The sequence below is a fragment of the Pimephales promelas genome, chromosome 6 (assembly GCF_988280905.1).
Source record: "Pimephales promelas chromosome 6, fPimPro1.hap1.1, whole genome shotgun sequence".
NCBI classification, from domain to species: Eukaryota; Metazoa; Chordata; class Actinopteri; order Cypriniformes; family Leuciscidae; genus Pimephales; species Pimephales promelas.
In genome coordinates this window covers 11,282,705-11,308,001 of record NC_142774.1, presented here as the reverse complement: position 1 = coordinate 11,308,001, position 25,297 = coordinate 11,282,705, and the positions used below count along the sequence as shown (strand labels likewise).

Here is a 25,297-nt window from a genome sequence, read left to right as displayed (position 1 = left end):
ATGTTGTCAAGTTGTTTTCAGCAGCAGATCTAAAGCCCGCTCCCTTGAGAAGAGCATGCACAACTTAAATTTAGTTCAAACACGTGACAAGCTTTATCTCTACCACCATATATTGGCTTGCATGGTGTGTTTCTGGTCAAATATGAGCAAGCTGTAACACACAAACAAGAGAAATGGATCAGCTCATTTAAACAGATTGGCAAGTGTGCTTTCCTATACAAGTGGATCTAAAAGTGTTCCTGACCCTGACGGCGTGGACGCAGAGGATGCTGGGATGCAAGGGATCATCTGGGATGGGGATGAGGTATAAGTTGACTCTGGCTACAGGACTGCTGGAGTGCTTGTGTTTCGCTGGAGTCGTGTTTGGCTGGGCGTCTCTCGTGTTTGTCCTGAAGACAGATGGCTACTTCAGCGATCTATGCATCAATGTGACAGATGCTAGAGGAGAACTTGGCTCAGGTGAGGTCATTTACAATGGTTGCTTTTATTGTATTAGATGGTTCACTTAATTTTATGCTTTTGGTGCATTGCTTATCTGTTTTCGCTTTAGATTGCAGTCTGCAAGATGAGAATTTCTCATCGGTCTTTACCGTGGCCTCGTTCATGAACAACTTTCTCACTCTGCCCAACGGATTTGTCTACGACCACTTTGGCACGATGGCAACGCGGTTTTTGGCCATGTGAGTTAGTCCCTTGTAGGATGTAAAACAGAGATCAGGCAAGAATTAAGGCAAGTGTCTCTGCAGTGGAGGCAAGAAGTGTATCTGATTGTGAGTGGGGTGTGCTTTAAGCAGATAACTCATCGTGGGCGTTTGACTGGACTCCAAAAACAGAGCTTTGTGCATTGCAGACATTAAAAAACAGACCCTAAGTAAAACTGCCACAAATATTTGCAGTTGTGTAATGTTAGTTGCCACTTGTTCTTAAAACTTACAAAAAGGGAAACACTGAATCGCCCCAATAATATTTGAGCATTTAACCTGTTTACGGTCACCCCTCTTTTTTGGCATAGATCTGGTTTTAGTTCATCATGAATGCTTTGGAATACAGGCCTAAGGTTGGTCTCTTTTTAAACTCAGAAGATTATCGTAAAAGTCAGAGAGCACTTAAAAAAATGAAAATGTAAAAAAGTAATGGAATTTTTTAAGTTTACCGTAAAGCAAATATACTGAACAAAACCTTTTTATTTTTTATTTGATACAATATATGTTGTGCAAAATTTGGACTGTAAAATTGCTTACCAAGCTGTGATCCAAATTTTAAAGGAGTAGTTCACTTTTAAAAAAAACTTTTGCTGATAATTTACTCACCCCCATGTCATCCAAGATGTCCATGTTTTTCTTTCTTCAGTCGAAAAGATATTAAGGTTTTTGACGAAAACCTTCCAGGATTTTTCTCCATTTAATGGACTTTACTGGGCACCAAACGGTTCAAGGTCCAAATGAGAGTTTCAGTGCAAACTGCAAACTGTTCAAAGGGCTTTAAACGATGCCAGACGATGAATAAGGATCTTATCTATAGCGAAACGATCGGCCATTTCAAAAATAAATAAATGACTCTCCTGTGCGAACTCGTTCATCAAAACGAACAAATCTTTTTTCGAGTCATTTCGTTCATTTCGTTCGCTAAATGAACCAAATGACTCGAAAAAAGATTCGTTCATTTTGATGAAATGACATTCCTGGAATGTTTTCATCAAAAACCTTAATTTCTTTTCGACTAAAGGAAGAATGACATGGACATCTTGGATGACATGAGGTTTAGGGTTGGACCAAGGACGGACCCTTGTGGCACTCCACAGGGGTCCGTCCTTGGTCCAACCCTTTTTACCATTTACTTACTACCCCTCGGTCACATCAACCATAAACACAAAGTTTCTTTCCACTGTTATGCTAATGCTAATGATATAATCATTGTTTTTGTAGATTTCTTTATACCACCGGCACTTTAATTGTGGCATTCTCCAATAAAGGTAAAGACTGACTGAAAAAAGTGAACTAATAATCACACATGTCACGGGCCTATTCGGTATGACTAATTTTCCTCTCTTTTTCCTCAAACAGTTCTCTCTTTTTTGCTTTTTCCTGCTCTGTCCTTCATAGCTGTAGGGGGGATTTTATTTCTAATGACAAATATGCAGGTATGTTCATGAATGATTATAGTTCATACATGCAATACAATAAGGGTATGCTAAATTGCTTATTTGAATTATCCTCATTACAGGTGGGGAACCTTTTTGTCACTCATAGATCAACCATTATCACAGTCTATAATGGGGCCTTTGACTCTTCATCAGTTATCTTTCTGATCATTAAGGTAATCATCACAAACAAACACACACACACACACATATAGACCTATGCAACGTTTTTATCAGCTGTTCATGCAACCCATGAAACCCTGTAAAACCATTTCTGAAGGTGCTTTATGAGAAAGGGGTCTCTCTTCGCTCTTCATTCCTCTTCCTCTCGACCTGTAATCTTATTCATCTTCTCCGGACTCTCTTCCTTATGCCAACATCACACATTCCCTATCCCATCCCAGAGAACTACAAATATGGGTGAGTGAAACGACAAGTGGATTTATAGGACCTTTTGAAAGTTTGGGGTCAGTAAAATGATTTCTTTTATTTGTCAAAAATGCATTATATCAAAAGTGACTTTTACATTGTTACAGAAGATATCTATTTTAAATATATGCGGTTATTTCGAACTTTCTATTAATCAATATTGAGCAGTTTTAAAAATTGATGATAATAATAAATGTTTCTTGAGCAGTTTTGGTTCCCCTAAAGAACCTTTCAGTGGTCTGTACTTAAAAGTACACTTTTTTCTTAGTGTGATGAACATTTAATAATTTTAAAGAAACATTTTCAAAGAACCTTTCGGAAATATTCCATGGATGTTAAAGGTTCTTCATCATTGATTCAAATAAAGAACATTTATTGGTAACACTTTACAACTAGGCTCATTACACTCTAAAAAAGACTCGGTTGTTTCAACCCAAATTTCGGTCAAATGGACAAACCCAAATGTTGGGTTAAAAATGTAATTTAAAATTTTAACCCAACTTCAAATTTCACTCTCAGCTGTAATTTTTTTAATTACATTTTTAATCCAACATTTGGGTTTTTCCATATTTGACCCAAATTTGGGTTGAAACAACCCAGCATTTTTTTAGAGTGAAGTTAACATTAGTTAATCTATTATCTAACGTGAAATAACAATGACACATTTGTTACAGTAAATATTAATCTTTGTTGTATATTATATTATTTAATAAAATAAAACAGCTGTTCATTGTTTGTTCATGTTAGTTCACAGTGCATTAACTAATGTTAACAAATACAACCTTTGATTTTAATAACGGAATAATAGTAAATGTTAAAATTAATATTTACTAAGATTAATAAACGCTGAAGAAGTCAAGTCACCTTTATTTATATAGTGCTTTTTACAATACAGATTGTATCAAAGGAGCTTCACATTGATAATAAGAACAACACAGATCAATAATATTGTTGAATATTAAATGTCCCCAACTAAGCAAGCCAAAAGCCAAGGCAAGAAGTATTGTTCATTCTTAGTTCATATTAACTATGGTAGTTAACTAATGTCAACTAATGAACCTTATTGTAAAGTGTTACCCATTTATTTTTAAGTTTATAGTACATCATTCAGACTCGTAATATTAGTATTAGTAGCTCAAAATCAATGCAAATCCTTATATACAGGATGAGCTGTGCTAAATCAAATAGCTACAACGTTGAGGAGTACGAGGCAAAGCAGGACCCGAATTCAGACAGAGGAAGAGGTGCAGATGATGAGCCACTGGAGACCGACTCACTACAGCAAACACACAACTCTGAGAAAGGTGCTGCTTGGCCATCCTAGATCCTACTTTGGAAGAAAATAAGAGGTACACAATTGCTGACTTAAAGTATTTTTTTCTGTAGACAGTTTTAGGAGCTGTGTTCTGTCCTGGTTCTTCCTGTGGCACCTCATATGGCTGTCAGTAATGCAGCTTCGCCATTATTTCTTCATCGGAACTCTGAATCCAATGCTGAACAGACTGGCCAACCAAGACCCAGTCATTGGTAAACAAATTATTTTCTATCTACGATGATGCTTTTTAATTAATTCTGTAATTCTTTGTTAATGGTAGGACTTTCTGGAACTGGAATTTAAATTGGATTGACAGGAAGATTAATTCAACACAGTCACACATCAGACTTTGGGGTGAATTTAAGCATTTGGCTAATAAAGTAATTTTGCACCATGCTCCATGAACTTGTAGATTTTAATATATTAAATATTTAATCCTTTTTAAATATGTGTTATATGTAAATATGTAAATAAGTCTCATTTTCTCACAAAGGCTATGTTTTTTTTTTCGCGTTCAAAAAACAACAACAGTAATATTATGAAATATTATTACAATTTAAAATTTCTGTTTTTTATTGTAATATATTTTAAAATTTAAAATATTGTGATAGCAAAGCTGAATTTTCAGCATCAATATGTCACACAATCCTTCAGAAATCATTTTAATATGCTGATTGCTCATTATTATCAATGTTAAAGACAGTTTTTGTTGCTTAAAGGAGTAGTTCACTTTAAAAAAAAAAACTTGCTGATAATCCAAGATATCCATGTCTTTCTTTCTTCAGTCGAAAAGAAATTAAGGTTTTTGATGAAAACATTCCAGGATTTTCTCCATATAATGGACTTTAATGGGAACCACACGGTTCAAGGTCCAAATGAGAGTTTCAATGCAGCTTCAAATGGTTTTAAACGACATCGGGTGATGAATAAGGGTCTCATCTGGACCATTCGAGTCATGACTCGAAAAAAGATCTGGTCATTTTGATGAACGAGTTTGAACAGGAGAGTCACGAACGGAACTACAGAACAGAGCAAGGCAAACATTTGTGCTTATAAAACTTAAACTTATTAATATATTTTTCAAATGACCTATCGTTTTGCTATATAAGACCCTTATTCATCGTCTGGTGTTGTTTAAAGCCATTTGAAGCTGCACTGAAACTCTCATTTGGACCTTGAACCGTTTGGTTCCCATTGAAGTCCATTACATGGAGAAAATCCTGGAATGTTTTCATCAAAAACCTTCATTTCTTTTCGACTGAAGAAAGAAAGACGTGGACATCTTGGATGACATGGGGGTGAGTAAAATATCAGCAAAAGTTTTTTTAAAAAAGTGAACTACTCCTTTAATATTCTTGTGTATATTTTTTACAAGAAAATGCAATAAAACTATACTATAATATACTGATTCTGATTCTACATTTAATTACAAAATCGAATTACAATTCTGCATCCTTTTTGATACACCAGCTCAAATTCAAGAATTTAATTGGATTTTGTTCAATTATCATTACAATTCTGAATGGCATTGGTATCTCACCTGCTTAAGCCTTACTGTGATAGGTGCAGAATTGATAGGTTATGGCTATGATCTCTTTTTCATTCTCAGTGAGCGAGTACACCAATGCGTTTGCTTTCACCCAGCTCTGTGGAGTTCTCTGTGCTCCCTGGAATGGCCTGCTTATGGACAGACACAAAAGAAAACCCCTTGGTCCAGGTCAGCTGACAGAGAAATCTAAAGATCTGACTTCTAACAACGCACCTTTACACAAGATCCATTTCTCACTCCCTCATCTTTTTGCAGGCATGTCAGAACGAGAAGCAGACCTGCACTCGTCCGTTCTGTCTCTCCTCCTCACCTCTCTGCAGTGCCTCTTGTTCTCCATCAGTGCAAGCATTCCGTTCCTCCCTCTCCAGTACGTCACATTCATCCTTCAGGTCCTTAACCGCTCTTTTCTCTATGGAGGGAACGCTGCATTCATCAGCATAGCGTAAGGAAATGTGATATATAAATATCTCGATTGTCACTTGATTGGCAGACTGAGCGTAGTGAATCTGAATTCCTACAGGTTTCCGGCCCGCCATTTTGGAAAGCTGTATGGGCTAGTGATGTCCCTATCAGCTGTGGTGTCATTACTGCAGTATCCCTGCTTCGCCCTCAACAAAGTTCTTGGAGGAGACCCCTTCTATGTAAGCGAAACATTTCACCCCCCCAAAAAAGTTTTAAAGATCCTGTTTTGTAAAAATAAAGACAAAAATTATTGTCACGCTTTCTGGTTCACAAATGTAAGTGAAACATGTCTGTTGATGTGAACTTAGTTCTGAGAAAAGGAGAAAATATTTTGTTATCAAATATAATGTAAATTCATACATTATAAGTGTTCATTTAAGGTTTGAAATACTTTATTGGGGCTGCTAGATGTTGATGCCAGTTTCTGGAAGACAAAAATGCTTCAGTAAATCATAATTATGACATAAAAAGTAATAGATTATGACATACAAAGTCATAATTATGACATAAAATATATATTTTTAAATGTCAGAATATAGCTTTTATCTCAATTTCCACTTTTTATATCATAATTATCACTTTTTTATGTTGTCAAAAAGTACATTTTACAAGAACACATGTTTCTACTTCAATATTTCACGTTTAATTCAAATGTGTTACTTGCCGTAATTTACTAGCAATTTCTGAGTGTAAACGTGTTTAAGGCATCAGTATATCTTTTTATGTCCAAAGCATAAAAATTGATTACGGCGAGAAATGGGCTTCCATACAATACCTGCAACTAAGTTATATGGTTAAATAAAAGTGAGTTAAGTCTAAAATATTAAAATAGTATTAATTCTTCCTGTGTAAACTGGACATAATCACTAACTTTTCTATTTCTGTAGGTGAACATCATCTTGACTGTCCTGACTCTACTGGCCTTCATTCATCCAGTCTATGTGTTTCGTCACTGCAGAGAACTGGCAAAACACAGAGAGAATTCACAGAGCATTTTAGAAGTCTCTATACACGACATATCAATGTATTAATTTAAAATAGGTCAAATACTTGATTATGCAGATCGGTCTTGGCCTTAGCTTTTGTAAATGACAAAGGGAATAGTAAAATCAGAAATAAGAGTTAACAGTCAGAGGTTTAAACGAATTCCATTTAATTGAATTAGTTATTGAATATTTACAATATTTATGAATACAGAAATAACAATAAAAATATTAAAATATGGTTTTTTATAGTTCAGTGCTGTTTGCAAGAACAGTTAGAAAGAACAAAATTGGTTTAAACACAAACGTTTGCAAAGGGAGATCACATGGGTGTCAGAAACAGGTTCTTACAAGGGATCTCCATGGCAATTGTGTTCAGTAATTCCAGACTCTTCCGTAGTTGTACGATAACCAGTTTTGCATGCTAATGTCCTGTGGTTCCCACATGGAAAGCATAACAAAGCCCTAAAAGCATCATACAGGAACTCTAGACCCACAAACACACATAATACTGATTTATATCTGCCTTTGCATTGTCAATCCACAATGACCATGTACATCTTGTATACAAATGTCAGTAGTTAAAATTAATTTTTTATAGCATACTTTTGTAGATAATGTGTGCTATACAGACTGTGGTCCCCTTACAATTCTGAAACTTTAATAAATTAGTTAAGTTGTTGTGTTCTTTGGACTAGGTCATGGTTAGTTGGTCAGACCATAGTTTTCCTCTTTGTCATAAAATCAAGCCCATGTGTGAAATAAAGGTCTCTGTATGGAAAGAGTATGGTGTAATTACATAAGGTAGTTAATTAAAGGAGACGCATATTATTTCACTCTTCACATTAGGAGTTGGCAAACTGATGGCTTTCTCCCTTTGTCATGTGTCTTCTAAGTTAGCGAGACATCATTCGGACAAACTCTGTGAAGGGTAAGGTGAAAAATAGTTAGTTTGTCCATGCATATATATTTGTTACATTATGTGTAAGTCCCCTCAGTTTAAATGAATGGTCTTTTTGGCCAGGGGAGTAAGTTTTAAGTTATTAAAAAAAATGCTTTTTCATGTCATAAGCTTAAGGGAAATTGTATTTCTAATTTAAAATGAATGCATGCAGTGTCATCCATTAAACATAATGAACTAAACAGAAATAATGAGAGGGGAAAAGTTCCAGCTGAATTATCAAAGTACTTGGTTTGCAAATGTACATTAGTGCAAGAACAGCTTTGGTTTATACTATATATATATATATATATATATATATATATATATATATATATATATATATATATAATCTAAAAATAGAACTTCTCTAAGTTCTATCAAATTCAAGAAGAGAACAATTTTCTTTCTAACCTTCAAAGTCAACCAGGCCGTCTCCATTGAGGTCAACATCCCTGAGGATTTCATCAATCTCTTTGTGGTTGAGCTGCTCTCCCATCAGCTTCTTCATGGCTTCCCTCAGTTCAGCCAGACTGATCTGGCCATCACCATTGGAATCAAACTGAGAGAAAGAGATCAATTAAAAGATTAGTTTACAGAGAAAAAAAAAGTGTGACTTCGACTTTGGAATACAATACGCCAAACTATCAGCCCATTCTCACCCCCAAGGCGTCACCTAACTGACGCTTTGGGAAGCATTTGGACATGCTTCAATATCTGACGCTTTAGGCGCCCTTTAGCGTCAGCTAGATGACGCCCTAGGCGTCGCGTGTACCCTACCCCCACCCCACACCTAAACCTAACCGCGTCCTCTACTGACGCTTTCCTTTAGCGTCAGTTAGATGACGCCGTAGGATCGCCTAAAACGTCAAATATTGAAGCATGGTCAAAGGTGACGCCTTGGGGTGAGAATGCGTTGAAACTATTCATTGACTACTAGTGCTTTTTAGTGATTTTCTGCTATAGATTTTAAAGTCTATCATGGCTATACCCGGCTGTGAACAGCATTAGGATGCATTAAAGTAATTTAAAAATGTCCTCACTCGACCGCTCCAGACACGTCGGTCCGTACGCCATCTTGCAACAGTCAGCGTGTCGTCATCCACAGTAAATGATGTCACAACCACCGATAATTCAATTCCCAAAGAAATTGGATAACCTTTTACATGTGAGAATGTTTTTTTTCACTATCCCTTTAACGCTGCGTTAGCGTCTTTGTATTGTTGTAGGCTAAATCGTCAGTTTTCATACATGCGTCTAATTTACTGTTGCAATCTGCAGATGCTCAGTCAACTTTCTCTTGAATGTTCATTGACCGGCTTTAACCGCTCCAATATGGCGGACGGGTATATAGTCCGCCAATGAAACAGCCGCTAATAAGGAATCTATATATGTGTGTGTGTATATATATATACATATATATATATATATATATATATATATGGGAGTAATGATGGTGAAAATCAAGCTATGCCACCACAGTACTAAATTACATTTTAAATGGAAAAAGAGTTGTAACAGTTAAAATGTAATAATATTCGCAGTTGTTTGATCAAATTAAGGCAACAGGTGAGGAAGCATAAGCAACACAAAACATTTCTGTTAAAGGGGTCATGAACTGGCTTTTTTAATTTTATTATATTGTTGTCTGAGGTCAACTTATGACGTTCGCTTGGTTTTTGCATTCAAAAACATCAAAATGAATAAGTATTAGGCTATTTTCTACCCTAGTTTTGAGCCTACCTGAAAAACACTCGGTTTTTATGGCCGTCTCGCATTGAAGACTTGGAAGTAAACGCCCACTGCTGTGAGTGGATAGCAGTTTTGCATATTATAATGAGTTTCAACTCACCGGTCGATGCACTTGGAGGAAATTGTTTTGAAAACGTCCAATGTTGTAAAATGGCTACCGGAATGATTCGCCCCAGAGTCCGTGTGTTGCACCATTCCTGTCAGATCCAATATAGACGGCACAGCACCGTTCTTTACCCTTAATCGGTCTGAAAATCCAGTCTGGTTTACAAAACAATCCTCAATGAAATGAAGCGACCAGACGGACAATGTTTTACCCTCATCAGCTGGAGGGGAACGTCATTAAAAATAACCATGCAGTCCTATTGGAATCCAGAGGAAGCCACTGTCTTCTTCCACAACCAGGCACGGCACAATATTTTGTATTGCTCGGTAGCTCGATCCGGTTTGTCATCACGAGGTAGGCATCTATGTTATTTAGCAATGCGTGTAATGCGCGAATCGGTGGGTGGGGCTAAACCGGCCGTGTTGAAGTAGGCGTTGATCAGGGGTGATGTTTTATCCTCTTTGACGTCATAGTTCCCCACTTTGAAAAACGAGTCGTTTGCCGGGGCTGGTGTCAATAAAAGCGTTTATTGGACTAAAAAGGATGTTTTCAGTTCTGAAACTTACAGGATATTCTTATAATATGATGACCTCTTAGATGTCAAAAGCTCAAGGAAAATTTAATTTCTCAGTTTATCACCCATTTGATTATAAAGGGGTTAATACTTTATCTATACAGTTATTAGATCACCAACCTCTCTAAAAGCTTCTCTCAGTTCTTTCACTCCAATCATGTCTGCAGTCTCAGCCAACATCTTTGGGCCCATCAGGTCTACAAAGTCCTCGAAGTCCACTCTACCGCCACCTAGTGAACAAGAACACGATCATTTAAGAAGTTATATTTATGCTTCTCTTGAGTATAACTGAGATAATTAGCCTAAGTATAATGAAAATGAAAAGGTTCCCACTCACAGATCTGCTGACTGAGTTCAATAAGCTCCATCTCAGTGGGCATGTAGCCCATCGTCCTCATGCACTCGCCCAGATCCTTACAGCTAATGAAGCCGTCCTTATCTTTGTCAAACTCGCGAAAGGCTTCTTTCAGCTCTGAAGGCAGAGAAAGAAAGAGAGGAAGAGAGCATCTTCCTGACTTTGTTGACATTATGTAATCAGTCCAAGTAGGAGGATTCTGAAGGATAAAGGTACGGCACTCATTTAATTTGTAGAAGAAATAGTTCAACCAAAATTACTTGCACTTATGCAATTGCAAAGCCTAAGCCAAAGCATTTTTTTTTCCATATAAGAAGACAATGAAATCAAATAGTAGGCCTAAGCAGAATCTGTCAAGCTCAGTCCTGACTTTTAAGGTGCGAGAGCGGACTGAAATTTAATCAGTTCGGTCAAAAGGTTTAGAGACAGGAAAGAACCAATTCCATTTGCCGTTTTTTCAATATGGGGAAATGTGAATGAGAGCTATGGAACATTCTTTGAATTTCCACTGAACAAAGAAAAAGGCTTGGAAAGACATGAGTGCGCGGAAATGATTTTCATTATTTGGGTGAATTATTCCTTTAAATGTATCTTACCAAGGGATTTAGAGGAGACTGAAGGTCATTTTTTATATATAAACAGAGAGAGGTAATGGTAAGCATCCATGTGGAAAGAGGGAGAGAAGTCAATAAGCGAAGGAACGATATTATTTTGGTTGGTGGGAGGATTTATCGCTCTTAATGAAATAAAGCATATCAGTGATGTCGGATATTTCTGTACCTTCAATTTCCTCTGGCCGTAGATCTCTGTCCTGTAGTGAGTACAGATTTCAAAGAGACATGCAGAGACAGACTATTAGGACAAACACATTGCACATTGATTACGTAGACAGGCAGACACACACACACACACACACAGTGATTTACTCATCCAATGTTGTGGATCCACATCATAAAAATGATGGTGGAAAATTCCTGTAATCTGCTTTGCATTTAGACTGTGCTTGTTGAACTGTCACTCAAATGTCATTGTCACTGAGGGCAACCATATGCACACCGTTGCATGAACGAACGAATGAATGGAACACACGTGGAACTGATTACTGGTCATCACAGGTATGGGGATGCCAGCCCGTTCTCATCCCAAGATGTCATATACTGACGGTATACATCCAACGCACATGGCACCCTTTAGCGTCAATATGAGATGCAGATATATATGGGGTTAACCCTAACCCTACCCCAGACTTAAACCTACCCATAACCGAAGCGTGGTATATTGATGCTAAAAGGTGCCATGTGCGTTGGATGTATAGGCATTGTCAAAAGCGTCACTATATGACACCCTAGGATGAGAATGCGTTGGGAATGCCCATTTTTAAAAGGAGATTGACACATAACGTTATCATATCAAAGCATAAAAGGGATAGTTCACATTGAAATTAATTTTTAGATGTAGGTGTCTTTGTTTCCACAGTATTTTCAATTTTGATTTTTTTTAGGTCAAACCGTTCTTGTCTGTCAGTCATATAATGGAGGTCTATGGTCACCACCTCAAAGAGCATGCACAGAGAAGTCCAAATTAAACATGATTTAATGACTCGTAAATGTAAGTACACATTGATGGCCTAAGACGCGAAACGAGTGGTTTGTGTGAGAAAACGAACAGTATTTATATCGTTTTTACCTCTTGTAACCACAGCCACAAAGCGCCCGCGCCCTCAGATCACTTGGACATGGCTGTGGTTACAAGAGGTAAAAACGATATAAATACTGTTCGTTTTCTCACACAAACCGCTCGTTTCGTGTCTTAGGCCATCAATGTGTACTTACGAGTCTTTAAATCATGTTAAATCTGGACTTCTCTGTGCATGCTCTTTGAGGTGGTGACCATAGACTTGCATTATATGACTGACAGACAACAACAATTTCACCTAAAAATATCAAAATTGAAACTACTGAAATAACAAAGAAACCTACATCTTGGATGCCCTTGAGGTAAGCTAAAAGATACTAAAAATTAATTTCAAAGCGAACTCCCTTTAAAGCATGTTAAAGCATTTCCTCTTCTCCTTTCCAGGAATTTTTTCATCTGATCTTGAGTTATGATGTTCTTCTGAAAAAATCCACAAAATCCTGCAAATATGGGACTGTTTCAGTTTAGGATATAATTATGGATTCAATATAATGTTTGTCTATGATTTTAACAACATATTTTATTTTTTCTTAGAATAAACAAGGCTCATTTTGTGCAATTTTGGTAATCATCCTGAAGCAACACCGATAAAGAATCACAGTATTATGATATTATGCATTATATCTGAAGTGAAGGACAGAAAAGCACACACGGGATTGCGTGTCGTCATAGGATATTCATATTCGTGGAAATGGAGAAACTCAAGTCATTTAAACATTATCAGCATAACTCCAAAAAAAAAAAAAAAGAACAAGTGCATTTGAAATCTCATCTGAAACAACATTTACACATTACATAAGTGAGATAATAAAAAAAATGGTTGAGTGATTTAGATTTTGATCTGATTGACTGAGCCTGTGTTTTGGCAGTGGCCAGCCAGAACATATTCACACAGCTGGGGAGTATTTAGGCTGATTACAACCATGAATTGGCAAGCATGATGAAAGCAGCAGTAGGATAAAGTCACTATGGTGAACAGATTACAAGGGTCCAGGTTGCCAGGCAACAAATGGAGTACACATTGTATTTTTTGCGAAAATCATGTATGTACTCACTCATTGAACAAACAGTTTTTACATGGTGTGTTCAACAGCCTCACTGAGCGTTGCATATCCTCAGCCAACTATAATCAGATAAGACTTTAGAATATATAGTGATATTACTTAGTGATATTGTTTGGGGGAAAAGGCTTAAGCTAAATAAATAAAAATATGCCACAAACAATTTCTTGGAAATTTTCCATCGGTCTTGTCTTACAGCAATTTCTGCAGCTTACACCCTGCCCAGAATTTCAACACACAAAAAGGATTCTGGGATTATCAGACAGATGTAGACATTGATATGAAACATTAAGCTATTAGGAAACTATACAGATGACTTTTTATCTTTATCTCTGTGTTTTTGCATTTTTATCCGCATCCTCCCGACTAACATCTGATAGAACAGCCATTGATAGTTGAAAAAAAAAAAAGACATGTATAATGATTTTATGGTCCAGCAAAGACATACACTCTTAGAAAAAAAGGTACAAAAGCTGTCACTGGGGCTGTACCTTTTCAAAAGGTAAACTTTTGTCCATTTTAGGTGCTAATATTACATTTTAAGTGTTAATATGTACATTTTAGGTGCTAATAAGTACACTTTAGGTTTTAATATGTACATTTTAGGTGCTAATATGTACATTTTATGCGTTAATATGTACATTTTATGTTTTAATAAGTACATTTAGGTGTTAATATGTACATTTTAGATGCTAATATGTACCACTAAGGTACCGATATGCAGCCTTTGGGTACAAAAGTGTACATTTAAAAAGGTACAGCCCCAGTGACAGCTTTTGTACCTTTTTTTCTGAGAGTATAAGAGGTTTAACCAAGATTGTCCCATGTGTAAAAAAGAACATTATGCTAATGAAATATATATATATTGACAGCAGAAGGATATTACACAGTCTCAGTCCCATTAATCAATACTTTCGGGTTCAGGATCTAAATTACAATCTTCAATACTACTCATTTCTTCATTCAGCCAAAAACTACTTCACTGGATTTCGCATTCAGGCAGAGGTATAAAGTATAGGCTACCTGAAAACCATGCTTGAGTAAAAGTACAGATACTTTGCAGTGAAAATTACTTCATTACAAGTTAAAATTCACCAATTCCAATACAAATTGAGTAAAAGTCTTAGGTAATTTGATTTTAACAGTGTTTTCCTCATACTGAATGTAGGCTCAAAGTTGGACTAGTGGAGAAATGCTGTGAAAAACAAGAAACAGTTGATTTTTTCGAGCAGAGCAACTCTTTGTTAGTTTTCTAAAATCAAAATAAAACTGAACACCAAGTCTCAGTTAAGTTCAAGTGCTCAAAAAGGGCTTAAGAAATGTCTCTTCTATATAGGCTATTGAAGACATTCTGATCTAAAAATGGCTGGTTCACACTTGAGAGTGATGGATTGCATTGAAGTTTTACTTTTAAGTGCATTTAAATTTATGACCAAATATTCTCAAAAATGCTGCGTGAAGGACTTGGCAACATAACCTGACTTTGACTGTCTTTTGGACAAGTAGCTATATTCCACTGACAACAGTGAATTGCATTGCACGGCATACTCTCTAAAATGTGAGATGGGGTCATTATTGAAGCAATGGGAAGGAATGGGGTATTTGACTGAAAATGGAAAAGACAGACAATAATAATGAGATTCCCTGATGGAATTCTCCATGTCCTCACCATTATTTGTCTAAAAAAGGTGCGTTTGTAAGTGTGTGTACATACGATTTGAGACTGAGCGAAGCTCTGTCGGAGGAAAACGCAGGCAGGGCCAACGATGTTGTGTAGCATTGTACAGTTCTGAACCAGAGCATTTATAGGCTCCTCAAATTGCTGCCCGTCCCCCTCTTCATCATCCTCATCGTCCTCTGCTGCATCACCGCTGCTTCGTAACATAGAGGTTGCCAATGGCAGCCCACACCCTTCCAGGGGCGAGCCCTTTAAGAGGTACCATTTCATTACGCACCAGACAAAAACATCGCAGTCTGAAAATGTGGTGAAATGATCTGTCAAAAATCCTTCTGCTGATGTCTAAATTACTTTAAAAAAAGAATCAGTTAAAGGGATAGTTCTCCGAAAAATGTCTTTCTCCCGTGGAACACAAAAGGAGAAGTTTAATGAAAGACCAGGAGCAGACAAGTGTCAAAACAGCACCATACATATGAAGTGTGCTCTATATTCCAAGTCTTCTGATAGCTTTGTGTGAGAAATCTTAAAATCTTGCTTGACAGCCATGGTCACCATTCACTTTCATTGTATTCATGCTATAAATACGCACGGATGAAATAAAGTCATATTTGAAACAACATGAAGATGAGTAAATAAAGACTGAATATTTTCCATTTATCATTTCATTGAAACGACGGAGTTTAAGCTTTTTTTTTAAAGAAATTAATAATTTTATTCAGGAAGGATACATTAAATTGATCACAAAGACATTTAGAATGATTATTAAAGATATTTCTATTTCTATAAATTCTATTTTTAAATGAGAGTTAATGTAAATAGGTTATTTTTAAGTTTTTGGTCATCAAAGAATCCTGACAAAAAAATGTATTAAGGTTTCCAAAAAATGTTTGGCTCCTCATTATTAATATTAATCAGAAATGTTTATTGAGCACTAAATCAGCAAAATTATTTCTGAAGGATCATGTGACATTGAAGACGGGAGTAATGGTTGCTGAAAATGAAGCTTTGCCATCACATGAAAATGTTTTAAAATGAATTAAAATAGAAATCAGTTGTCTTAAATGGAATAATATTTCACATTATTGTAGTTTTTGGTTACACTTTATTTCAAGGTGTCATTGGTGTAATTATATATTTAAGTACTAAGTATTATTAATTAACAACATAGAATTAGGGTAGGAAAAACATTTAAAAAAAATCATACAACCCAAAACTTTTAAAGCTCGGCGAACTGTCCCTTTAAGTTTGTACATAAATATTTTTACCGAATTCACAGTTGATTTAAATACCTATACATTACTTCTACCAAATATGCAGTCTTACTTAACTACAACTTCCAAAAAATAGTAACCTACAGACTACATCTACACCCTTTTTAAAAGCTCATTTAAAAACAGATCTTACCTTCTTCATACTGCTTCTTTTAGATGGTTTTGCTCCCATCATTTGTATTTCTCTAATTCTCACTGCTCCAACTCTTTCTTGCCCATCTCTGTCCCTCCCTCTGTCTCTCCCCCTCCCTCTTTATCACTCACTCTTGGTTCCTGTCCTCAGATTATTACATAAACTTTGTAACATACAATCCCCGTCATCAGAATATCCCAAGTGGGGGCGGAGTTGCTTAAACAAGAGGTCATGATGTAAAACCACTAAAAACAGTCATGCCATGGTATGGGATCAGTGAGACCTGTTCCCTCAGCCAGAAACGGTATTTCCAGGGTTTTCTGAGTGCTTTAATCCTGATGCTCTCGAATCTGGCATCTGTTGTCTATTTTCTCTCTTTCTGCATGTTCTTTCCTCCCATTTGTTTCTCTTGCCATGTTATTTCACATCCTCATTTTGCCTTGTGACAGACTCTAATCGCACTGCAAGTGAATGCTCTGTACAAAACAGAAAGGGATGGAGGGATGAGGAGAGAGAGAGATAAACGAATGGTGGGCCAGGCCAGGCAGGGATGGGAAAGGTCTTCATAATCCGCTGCTTTCCAGATTACATGGTGAGAGCAATGCAGCTGGCAGTGCTGATAAGGGAATCTCGGGTTGTAGAAAGATTGTAGACAGCAGGTATCAGATGGTTTTGAGAAAGGCGATGAGCCATAGCGTCAGGGGTTCGAGGTCAGCAGAGGGTAAATTAAATCAGTACTTATTGTACATGTTTGTAAAACTGACAAGGATATAATAGCATACAGCAATAGGGATGGAGTGTAGTTGTCCCCAGGGCCGTGCACAGACATTTTTGTGGGCATCTAAATACTACCCCCCAGAATTCATTGTGTGCCAGTGATGACTTTTTTTGAGAGAATTTGTCGAATTACCCTTTTAAATTAAAGTATTGGGTTTCAACTTACTCAAATATCTTTGTAAAAATGAAAAAAATAAACCTTTAAGCCGTTCAAATGGTGACTTATGTCTTACTAAGATGTGATTATAAAAAAATATTGTTGGTTTAACTTAAAGTAAGTAATCTGGTTGCCTTAAAATTTTAAGTTCATTGAACTGGAAAAAGTGAGTTAATACAATGAAGCAGAATGATTTAATCATCAGAAACTCAAAATTATATGTTATCTGAACTAAATAAATTATTTAAGTTGATTTGACAAAAGAAAAAATATTGTGATAACTACACTGTAAAAAAATATTGTTGGTTTAACTTAAAAAAGTAAGTAACCTGGTTGCCTTAAAATTTTAAGTCGATTGAACTGGAAAAAGTGAGTTAATACAATGAAGGAGATTGATTTAATCATTAGAAACTCAAAATAATAAGTTCTCAACTAAATAAATTATTATAAAGTTGATTTAACAAAAGAAAATATGTTGTGATAACAAATCTTGAAAATATTTTCTACACATACAAAAATGAACCATTTAGAAAGTTTGTGAACCCGGTTTTGTTTTCAGACAGTTTAATGACTTTCAAAAAAAGTGTAGTAGAAACATTACTGTCACTCATCAGAAATAATGCCTGTCTATGGGATTAGATGGGTTTAAGCACATAAGGTAAGTGTAAAACATGTTTTTTTGTTGTTGTTTTTTTGCCCTGGACTTTTCACCTCTCCTACCCAGAAGTAAGATGAGTTTTTAGAACAGATCAAGGCATTACTGTATTCAATCCATGCAGTATTATGTATTCTCTTTAGATACCAAGCTATTTTGAAGTATTTCTTTCTCACTCTTTTTATCCATAACTAAGATATTTAAAAAATATAGAATAACATTTCAATAATATTACATTGTTCATTAAAGTAGATCTAAAAGGGTTAATTGACTAATCCAGTGAATTGAGCAGCGGCCTTGTATGAATATATGAATGATTTAAATATGAATTACTTAGGAACTATTTATAAAAGAGGAACCGTTAACATCCAGTAGAATAACTGAGCTGCATTATGGAAAGATAACCACTAAGAGGCACCAAACAAGCATTTTTGTGATAGAGACCCATGCGGAAATTCCATGGTGATTGTGGGGAGAAATTTACAGAATTGTGGGAATTCACTTAGTAAAATAAAAAATAAATGAAACTAGATTTAAATAGGCCCAGAAAACCCACCAGGCAAAAGTTTGGACTCACTTGACTTCCTGTGTGTTTGCAGACACAATCACACCTGACACCCCAGTTTTCCGACGTTTAGTTAGTACTAATGAAAATGTAATTCCTGATATCAGAAATAGACATATTTTATATTAATATCAATAATTCACATCTTAAATATGTCACATTTAATTATTGATATGAAAAATTCATCCTGTGAATTAAAAAAGCTAAAATGGCTTGCCATTGCATGTTTTAAATGATAAAAGCAATAATTGATACTTGATAGTTATCATTTAGGCTACATATTCATATTGACTAGTATATCCAGCCAATCAACATTTTAAATGCAATATAGTCAGTGTCAATAGATTACTTTCCATCTTGCTTTATTGCAAAGTTGTAACTAAACTGACTTGGAGATATGTCTTGTTTTAAAAGTATGAGCGACTAATGAGGAGTGCCATAACATCCATATTGTACTGGTAACTAACTGGTCCTCATCCCTGATGTTGTAAAGTTTGATTGACGCACTTTGACACAAGGAGGAGGATCAATCAAATCTAACTTTAGCTAAACAATCAATTTATTCTAGAGCTGCTATAAAGCCAAAATACTGTTACTTTAATTTCATATTATCAATGTAAAGCTGCCTTGAAACAATCTGTATTGTTAAAAGCACTATATAAATAAAAATGACTCCTGACTTGACTCTAAACCATTAGACTTTGATCATTAGTGGACTAATGCATCTCTACTTTAAGATTAATGGATCAGCAGGGGTTAATCTGCACGGCACACAATTTCTCACTCTGTGGTGTCTATGATTAACGCCCACTTTCTGTACATCCTATTTACTTACACTTACATGCATATGCAGATTAATTTCCTCTAGTGATGCATGAATAAGATAGCAAAATGCTGTACGTATTGCACAACACAGCTTATATGATTTTTTACTCTGTTTATGTTTAAATGTTCAAACGATAATATATTTCTCTGAAAAAAAGTTACTTTTGAGTCAGTGTTCTGTTATTATATTATAATATTTGTATTACTTTATTCTCTGAACTAATTTGGACATGTGCTCTCATGTCAGTAAATAAAATACACCTGTTTTTCTTTCTTTTTTTAATAAAAATGGCAATAATATCATAGTGAATTACTATAATGACCGAATGTTGAAAACACAATTTAATTTGTATGTTTAAAACATGTAATAAAGAATCAGCCAGCTGGGTTACCCATGTAGACTTGGCCTTTGATTGGTGGATTAAATTATTTTATTGCAAGACAGCCAGACAACTGACCTGTGGTGAAATGTAGAGCGTCTCGTTTTTTTTTTTTTTTTTTATTCGTACAGCTTCTGTAATTTGTGTGTATATATGTGTGTGGGCTATAGAGGAGATTTGGATTGTCTGCTGTATATTGGTGGGCTGTCGATGGATTAAGGCCAAAACATGAGAATAGACAACAGGGAGACCTAGAAGCAGAGAGGAAAAATGATGTCAACTGAAAGCTAAATATTTGTGTAGCTGTTAGCATGTGATGTGTCTTAAATTCATGTATTTAATTAATTTTTCATACTTTTCAGTTGACAAAATTATAGGTTGAGTGGGAATGACACAATAATAAACGTTTTTCTTATTTTATCACACGTGACTTTAGGACGGATGAAACACAATATATATTGAAATATTTTAATATTTTTGTGATTAATATTTTGAAATAATATTTTATGTTGAATTTTCATAGTTTCAGACTGCAAGTCTGGTTCTGGGAAGAGGATAAAAGTATAATATGCTTTCACTGGCCACTGTATACATCTTGCTAGTACTGGGTTGGACCCCCTTTTACCTTCAGAACTGCCTTAATTCTTCCTGGCATTGATTCAACAGGGTGCTGAAAACATTTCTCTGGGATTTTGGGCCATATTGACATATACACAGCTGCTGCAGATTTGTCGGCTGCACATGATACGAATCTCTCGTTCCAACACATACCAAAGCTCTATTGGATTGAGATCTGGTGACTGTGGAAGCCATTTGAGTATCATGAACTCATAGTCATGTTCAAGAAACCAGTTTGAGATGATTTGAGTTTTGTGACATGGTACCCACACTGTCATAAAGGGATGGACATGGTCAGCGACAATAATGTGGTGTTTTAATGATGCCGAATTGTTACTAGGCCCAAAGTGCCAAGAAAATATCCTCCACACCATTACACAAGGAGCAGCTTGAATTGTTGATACAAGGCAGGATGAATGGATTATTTCATGTTGTTTACACCTAATTCTGACCCTGACATCTGAATGTCACAACAGAAATCGAGACTCATCAGACCAGGCAATGTTTTTTCCAATTTTCTATTGTTCAATTTTAGTGAGCCTGTGTGAATTGTAGCATCAGTTTTCTTTTGTTAGCTGACAAGAGAGGCACTGCTTCAAGGTTCGAGGTTGTACATTCAGAGATGCTCTTTGGCATATTTCTGCTGTAACGAGTGGTTATTTGAGTTACTGTTGCTTTTAATCAGTTCGAACCAGTCTGGCATTTTCGCCCACAGAACTGCCACTCATTGGATATTTTCTCTTTTTCAGACCGAGATGGTTTTTCATGAATATCCCAGCAGATCAGCAGTTTCTGAAATACTCAGACCAGCCCATTTGGCATCCACAGCCATGTCACATTCAAATTCACTTAAATCACCTTTCTTCCCCATTCTGATGCTCCGTTTGAACTTCATCCGATCTTCTTGACCATCGGTGCATCTCAATCAATCAGATCCCTATAGTTCAGTAGTCAGGCCAGGGCACTGATCAGGTATTCAGACTTTTTAAGGGCTGTCTCAATCACAGAATCCTTCCAGGGCACAGAAACTTTCACTCCCTAAAAAGTCCCACAATGCACCGTGAAAACCAGGGAGCATCGATGCTCACTATGTTTCCTCATGGCTTAATGGAAGTTCTGAAGCGCAAAACTTAAATCATGTGACATTTTAAAAATACAAACCATGATTTAATTATATTTCAGCATAAACATACATCACTAGACAATGAACCTAATAACACTAATAACTTATTTACAGCTGAAAAGTTGCAGTATATGCAACAAGCAAATTATTTATTGTGGTGTACTTTAAATTACAAGTATATCAGAAAGATATCAGTTCTGCTGTTGTACATATGCACCAGTAGTGATGTTGTACAATTATGACGTTGTCATCATGTCACTGGAAATAAAGTCATTAGTGTCCAAATGTGTAGTGAGGTTACTGTCCTTACCAATGCTCGAATTTCGTGAAAATGATTTACTGATTCACAAGCTCGGGAGCTGATTGAGACGCACACCATGTCCACAAGCCTAAATGCATTGAGCTGCCGTGATTGACTGATTAGATATTCGCATTAACGAGCAGTTGATCAGATGTACCTAATAAAGTACAGTGGGGACAAAAAGTTTTTAGTCAGCCACTGATTGTGCAAGTTCTCCTACTTAGAATGATAACAGAGGTCTGTAATTTTCATCATAGGTACACTTTAACTAAAAATCCAGGAAATCACATTGTAGGATTTTTAAAGAATTTATTTGTAAATTATGGTGGAAAATAAGTATTTGGTCAATAACTCAAGTTCAACTCAATACTTTGTAACATAACCTTTGTTGGCAATGACAGAGGTCAAATGTTTGGTGTTTTAGCTGGTATATTGTATTGTTTCATCTTCAAGGCTTTTTGGCTTAAAATCTCACAATACATGGCCCTGTTCATTCTTCCCTCAGCACGGATCAGTTTTCCTGTCCCCTTTGCAGAAAAACAGCCCCAAAGCATGATGTTTCCTACCCCATGCTTCACAGTCAACGCATTCTCACCCCAAGGCGTCACCTTTGACCATGCTTCAATATTTGACGTTTTAGGCGCCCTTTAGCGTCACTTACATGACGCGATCCTACGGCGTCATCTAACTGACGCTAAAGGAAAGCGTCAGTTAGAGGACGCGGTTAGGTTTAGGTGTGGGGTGGGGGTAGGGTACACGCGATCCTAGGGCGTCATCTAACTGACGCTAAAGGGCGCCTAAAGCGTCAGATATTGAAGCATGTCCAAATGCTTCCCAAGGCGTCAGTTAGGTGACGCCTTGGGAGTGAGAATGGGCTGTCACAGTAGGTATGGTGTTCTTGGGATGCAACTCTGCATTCTTCTTCCTTCAAACACGACAAATTGAGTTTTTACCAAAATAGAAGTTCTATTTTGTTTTCATCTGACCACATGATATTCTCCCAATCCTCTTCTGGATCATCCATATGCTCTCTGGCAAACTTCAGACGGGCCTGGACATGTGCTGGCTTAAGCAGGGGGACACACCTGGCACTGCAGGATTTGAGTCCCTCTCGGTGTAGTGTGTTACTTATGGTAGCCTTTGTTACTTTGGTCCCAGCTCTCTGCAGGTCATTCATCAGGTCCCTCTGTGTAGTTCTCACCGTTCTCATGATCATTTTGACCCCATGGGATGAGATCTTGCATGGAGCCCCAGATCAAGGGAAGATTTTTTCACACCAAGCTGCTTGTCTATTGTAGATTCACTCTTCCCAGTCTGGTGCAGGTCTACAATTTTCTTCCTGGTGTCCTTCGACAGCTCTTTGGTCTTGGCCATGGTTGTGTTTGGAGTGTGACTGTTTGAGGCTGTGGACAGGTGTCTTTTATACAGATAACGGGTCCAAACAGGTGCCAATAATACAGGTAACGAGTGGAGGACAGAAGAGCTTCTTAAAGAAGAAGTTACAGGTCTGTGAGAGCCAGATATCTTTCTGGTTTGTGGGTGACCAAATACTTATTTTCCACCATAATTTACAAATAAATTCTTTAAAAATCCTACAATGTGATTGCCTGATTTATTTTTTCTCATTTTGTCTTTCATAGTTGAAGTGATGAAAATTACAGACCTCTCTCATTATTCTAAGTAGGAGAACTTGCACAATCAGTGGCTGACTAAATACTTTTTGGCCCCACTGTAACAGGTAAGTGTACATATAAAGCACAATAAAAAGCAAAAATATTTTCATTTTCCAAATAAAAAGCTGAAAACTGTAGTCGTAATATCACCCCATGGGACAAAAATTGCTTGTAGGCTACATAGACATTTTGATGGAGTAAAATGGCAGTGACTTTGTGATTTCAACAATCAACATAATCTTGCTAACACAAATTAAATTTATTTTGAAATCCTGTAGCAAAAGGAGCATGCTTTAGATTTAGTGTGTGTTATGTTGGGCATACTTACGTCACCACATGTGTCTGATATGTTATTATGATGGCCAAAGCTGAAGTGTTCACAAGAGAGTTCTTGTGTGAATCAGTTTTCAGATTTGATCTCTTGAGTCGTTAATCTCACCCATATAATCATGTCCTATTCTTTTTCTTTCATCCCTCACTCTCTTCTCCCAGCCTTTCAGTCTTCCCCTTTCCTTCATCCCAGTGTTGTTGTTTTTCTTTATGGTTTTAGTATATCAGGCTTTTAGTCATATATATTTTTTCTTTTTTTAATGTTATTTTTGCCAAGTTTTGAAATTCTTAATTTATTAAAGTTAGAATGTCAACTGAATTCAGTTAGAGAATTTGAAGGGTGAGAGAAATTCTGATTTCATGCCAATTTTGATTAATCACACTTTAGCTTAGTGGAGGAGTAAAAGTGAAATAAAGGGATTTCATGGCTGTGCTAGTTTTGTATGCAATGCATTCACTGAGTTTGGAAATACAAGCTTTAAAGAATGAAGTGTGATGAATAATAGATAATACCTAATACACTTTCACCTTTTCCTCCAGAACATCCCCATAATCCCCTGAAAGCAGAGAGTCTGTACGAAAATTATTATTATGATTACTGTTGTGTGAAAGGTTTAAAATTGAAAGAGTAAATGTGAGGGAACGAGGAAATAAACCATTCAGTGTTTTCTTCAGATTTTTAACATAATAAAGTTGCAATGAACTTCAATAATGACATTCCGCTGCCTTCTCATACCTCCAGACCACTTAAAATATTTTAGCTCCCAATATAATACAATTTATTAGGCATCAGTTTTGATCAGGGCAAAATGGTTTATAAGAAGTTTTTTTTTTTAAGTCTATGAAGATCTATGCTGTCATACAAGGTAATACGTGACATTCCGTTTGAAAATGAATATCAGACAGAAAGACATGCTTTTAAACCAAACATTAGAGAATGCACAACCCAACCACACAACTGCACATAATCCACATCCGCCAGCATATCAAACATTGTTAAAGCATGAATGAATATTCTTATAGATGCTGATAAACTGCCCTTCAGCATTGTCTCTGCTAATGCTGTTTCCCACCATGCATTAACAACCATGTCTCTTTTGTGTATACTGTATGACAGATGTGAGTTTTCAGTTCAAGTGTCTTTGCTCAAAAGTGTAAACCGCATCATCAAGCACTTCGTAAAGAAACACTTTTGCATGAACCCCTGGTTGACGTTTACTATCGTTCTTAATTAGGCCTAACTGTGCCAGAGTTCAGCAGAATATGACTGACAATACAACAGCTCAGTTCAGCTCAGCACAGCACATAATGAATAACTGCTTCTGTGACACAACAGTCCATACCTGACCGAAGACAGATGCCACAATGGGTCTGAGCTTCCTGCGCTCCGTCTCTACTCTGAAGGGCTCTGCCTCGGGTTCGGTGGGCGAGTTCAGACTGAGGGTTTTGG

The 25,297-nt window shown here is 36.5% G+C and overlaps 2 protein-coding genes across 4 annotated transcripts; one reads left to right on the top strand and one right to left on the bottom strand.

Moving 5' to 3' along the window:
• Window positions 1–156: 156 nt before the first annotated feature.
• On the top strand, window positions 157–7,660 carry slc43a3a (solute carrier family 43 member 3a). 2 transcript variants are annotated; one of them, XM_039689568.2, is made up of 12 exons: window positions 157–459; window positions 551–680; window positions 1,926–1,972; window positions 2,064–2,140; window positions 2,224–2,316; window positions 2,421–2,560; window positions 3,734–3,873; window positions 3,956–4,096; window positions 5,494–5,601; window positions 5,689–5,875; window positions 5,954–6,074; window positions 6,783–7,660. In XM_039689568.2, exons 1-12 carry the CDS (start codon window positions 267–269, stop codon window positions 6,924–6,926), a joined length of 1,521 nt encoding a protein of 506 aa, XP_039545502.2. In that variant the 5' UTR covers window positions 157–266; the 3' UTR covers window positions 6,927–7,660. The 2 variants fall into 2 exon arrangements, with proteins under 2 accessions (XP_039545502.2, XP_039545497.2); XM_039689563.2 differs by having other exon boundaries at window positions 5,494–5,875.
• On the bottom strand, window positions 7,032–25,297 carry cabp2a (calcium binding protein 2a). 2 transcript variants are annotated; one of them, XM_039689578.2, is made up of 7 exons: window positions 16,444–16,518; window positions 15,076–15,288; window positions 11,386–11,416; window positions 10,588–10,722; window positions 10,371–10,480; window positions 8,233–8,380; window positions 7,032–7,800 (listed from the first exon to the last, which is right to left on the bottom strand). In XM_039689578.2, the coding sequence occupies exons 1-7, from the start codon at window positions 16,483–16,485 to the stop codon at window positions 7,775–7,777; spliced, it is 705 nt and encodes a 234-aa protein (XP_039545512.2). In that variant the 5' UTR covers window positions 16,486–16,518; the 3' UTR covers window positions 7,032–7,774. The 2 variants fall into 2 exon arrangements, with proteins under 2 accessions (XP_039545512.2, XP_039545531.2); XM_039689597.2 differs by lacking the exons at window positions 11,386–11,416; window positions 15,076–15,288; window positions 16,444–16,518 and adding an exon at window positions 25,191–25,297.

Coding starts and splice junctions, on each gene's coding strand:
- cabp2a (XM_039689578.2), bottom strand. CDS start 16,485: ATGATGGGAGCAAAACCATCTAAAAGAAGCAGTATGAAGAAG. Junction 11,417..15,075: donor GCTTCGCTCAGTCTCAAATC/GTATGTACACAC, acceptor TACTCACTACAG/GACAGAGATCTACGGCCAGA. Junction 7,801..8,232: donor CGGCCTGGTTGACTTTGAAG/GTTAGAAAGAAA, acceptor TACCCTTCACAG/AGTTTGTCCGAATGATGTCT.
- slc43a3a (XM_039689563.2), top strand. CDS start 267: ATGCTGGGATGCAAGGGATCATCTGGGATGGGGATGAGGTATAAGTTG. Junction 460..550: donor TAGAGGAGAACTTGGCTCAG/GTGAGGTCATTT, acceptor TTTTCGCTTTAG/ATTGCAGTCTGCAAGATGAG. Junction 681..1,925: donor GCAACGCGGTTTTTGGCCAT/GTGAGTTAGTCC, acceptor TTGTTTTTGTAG/ATTTCTTTATACCACCGGCA.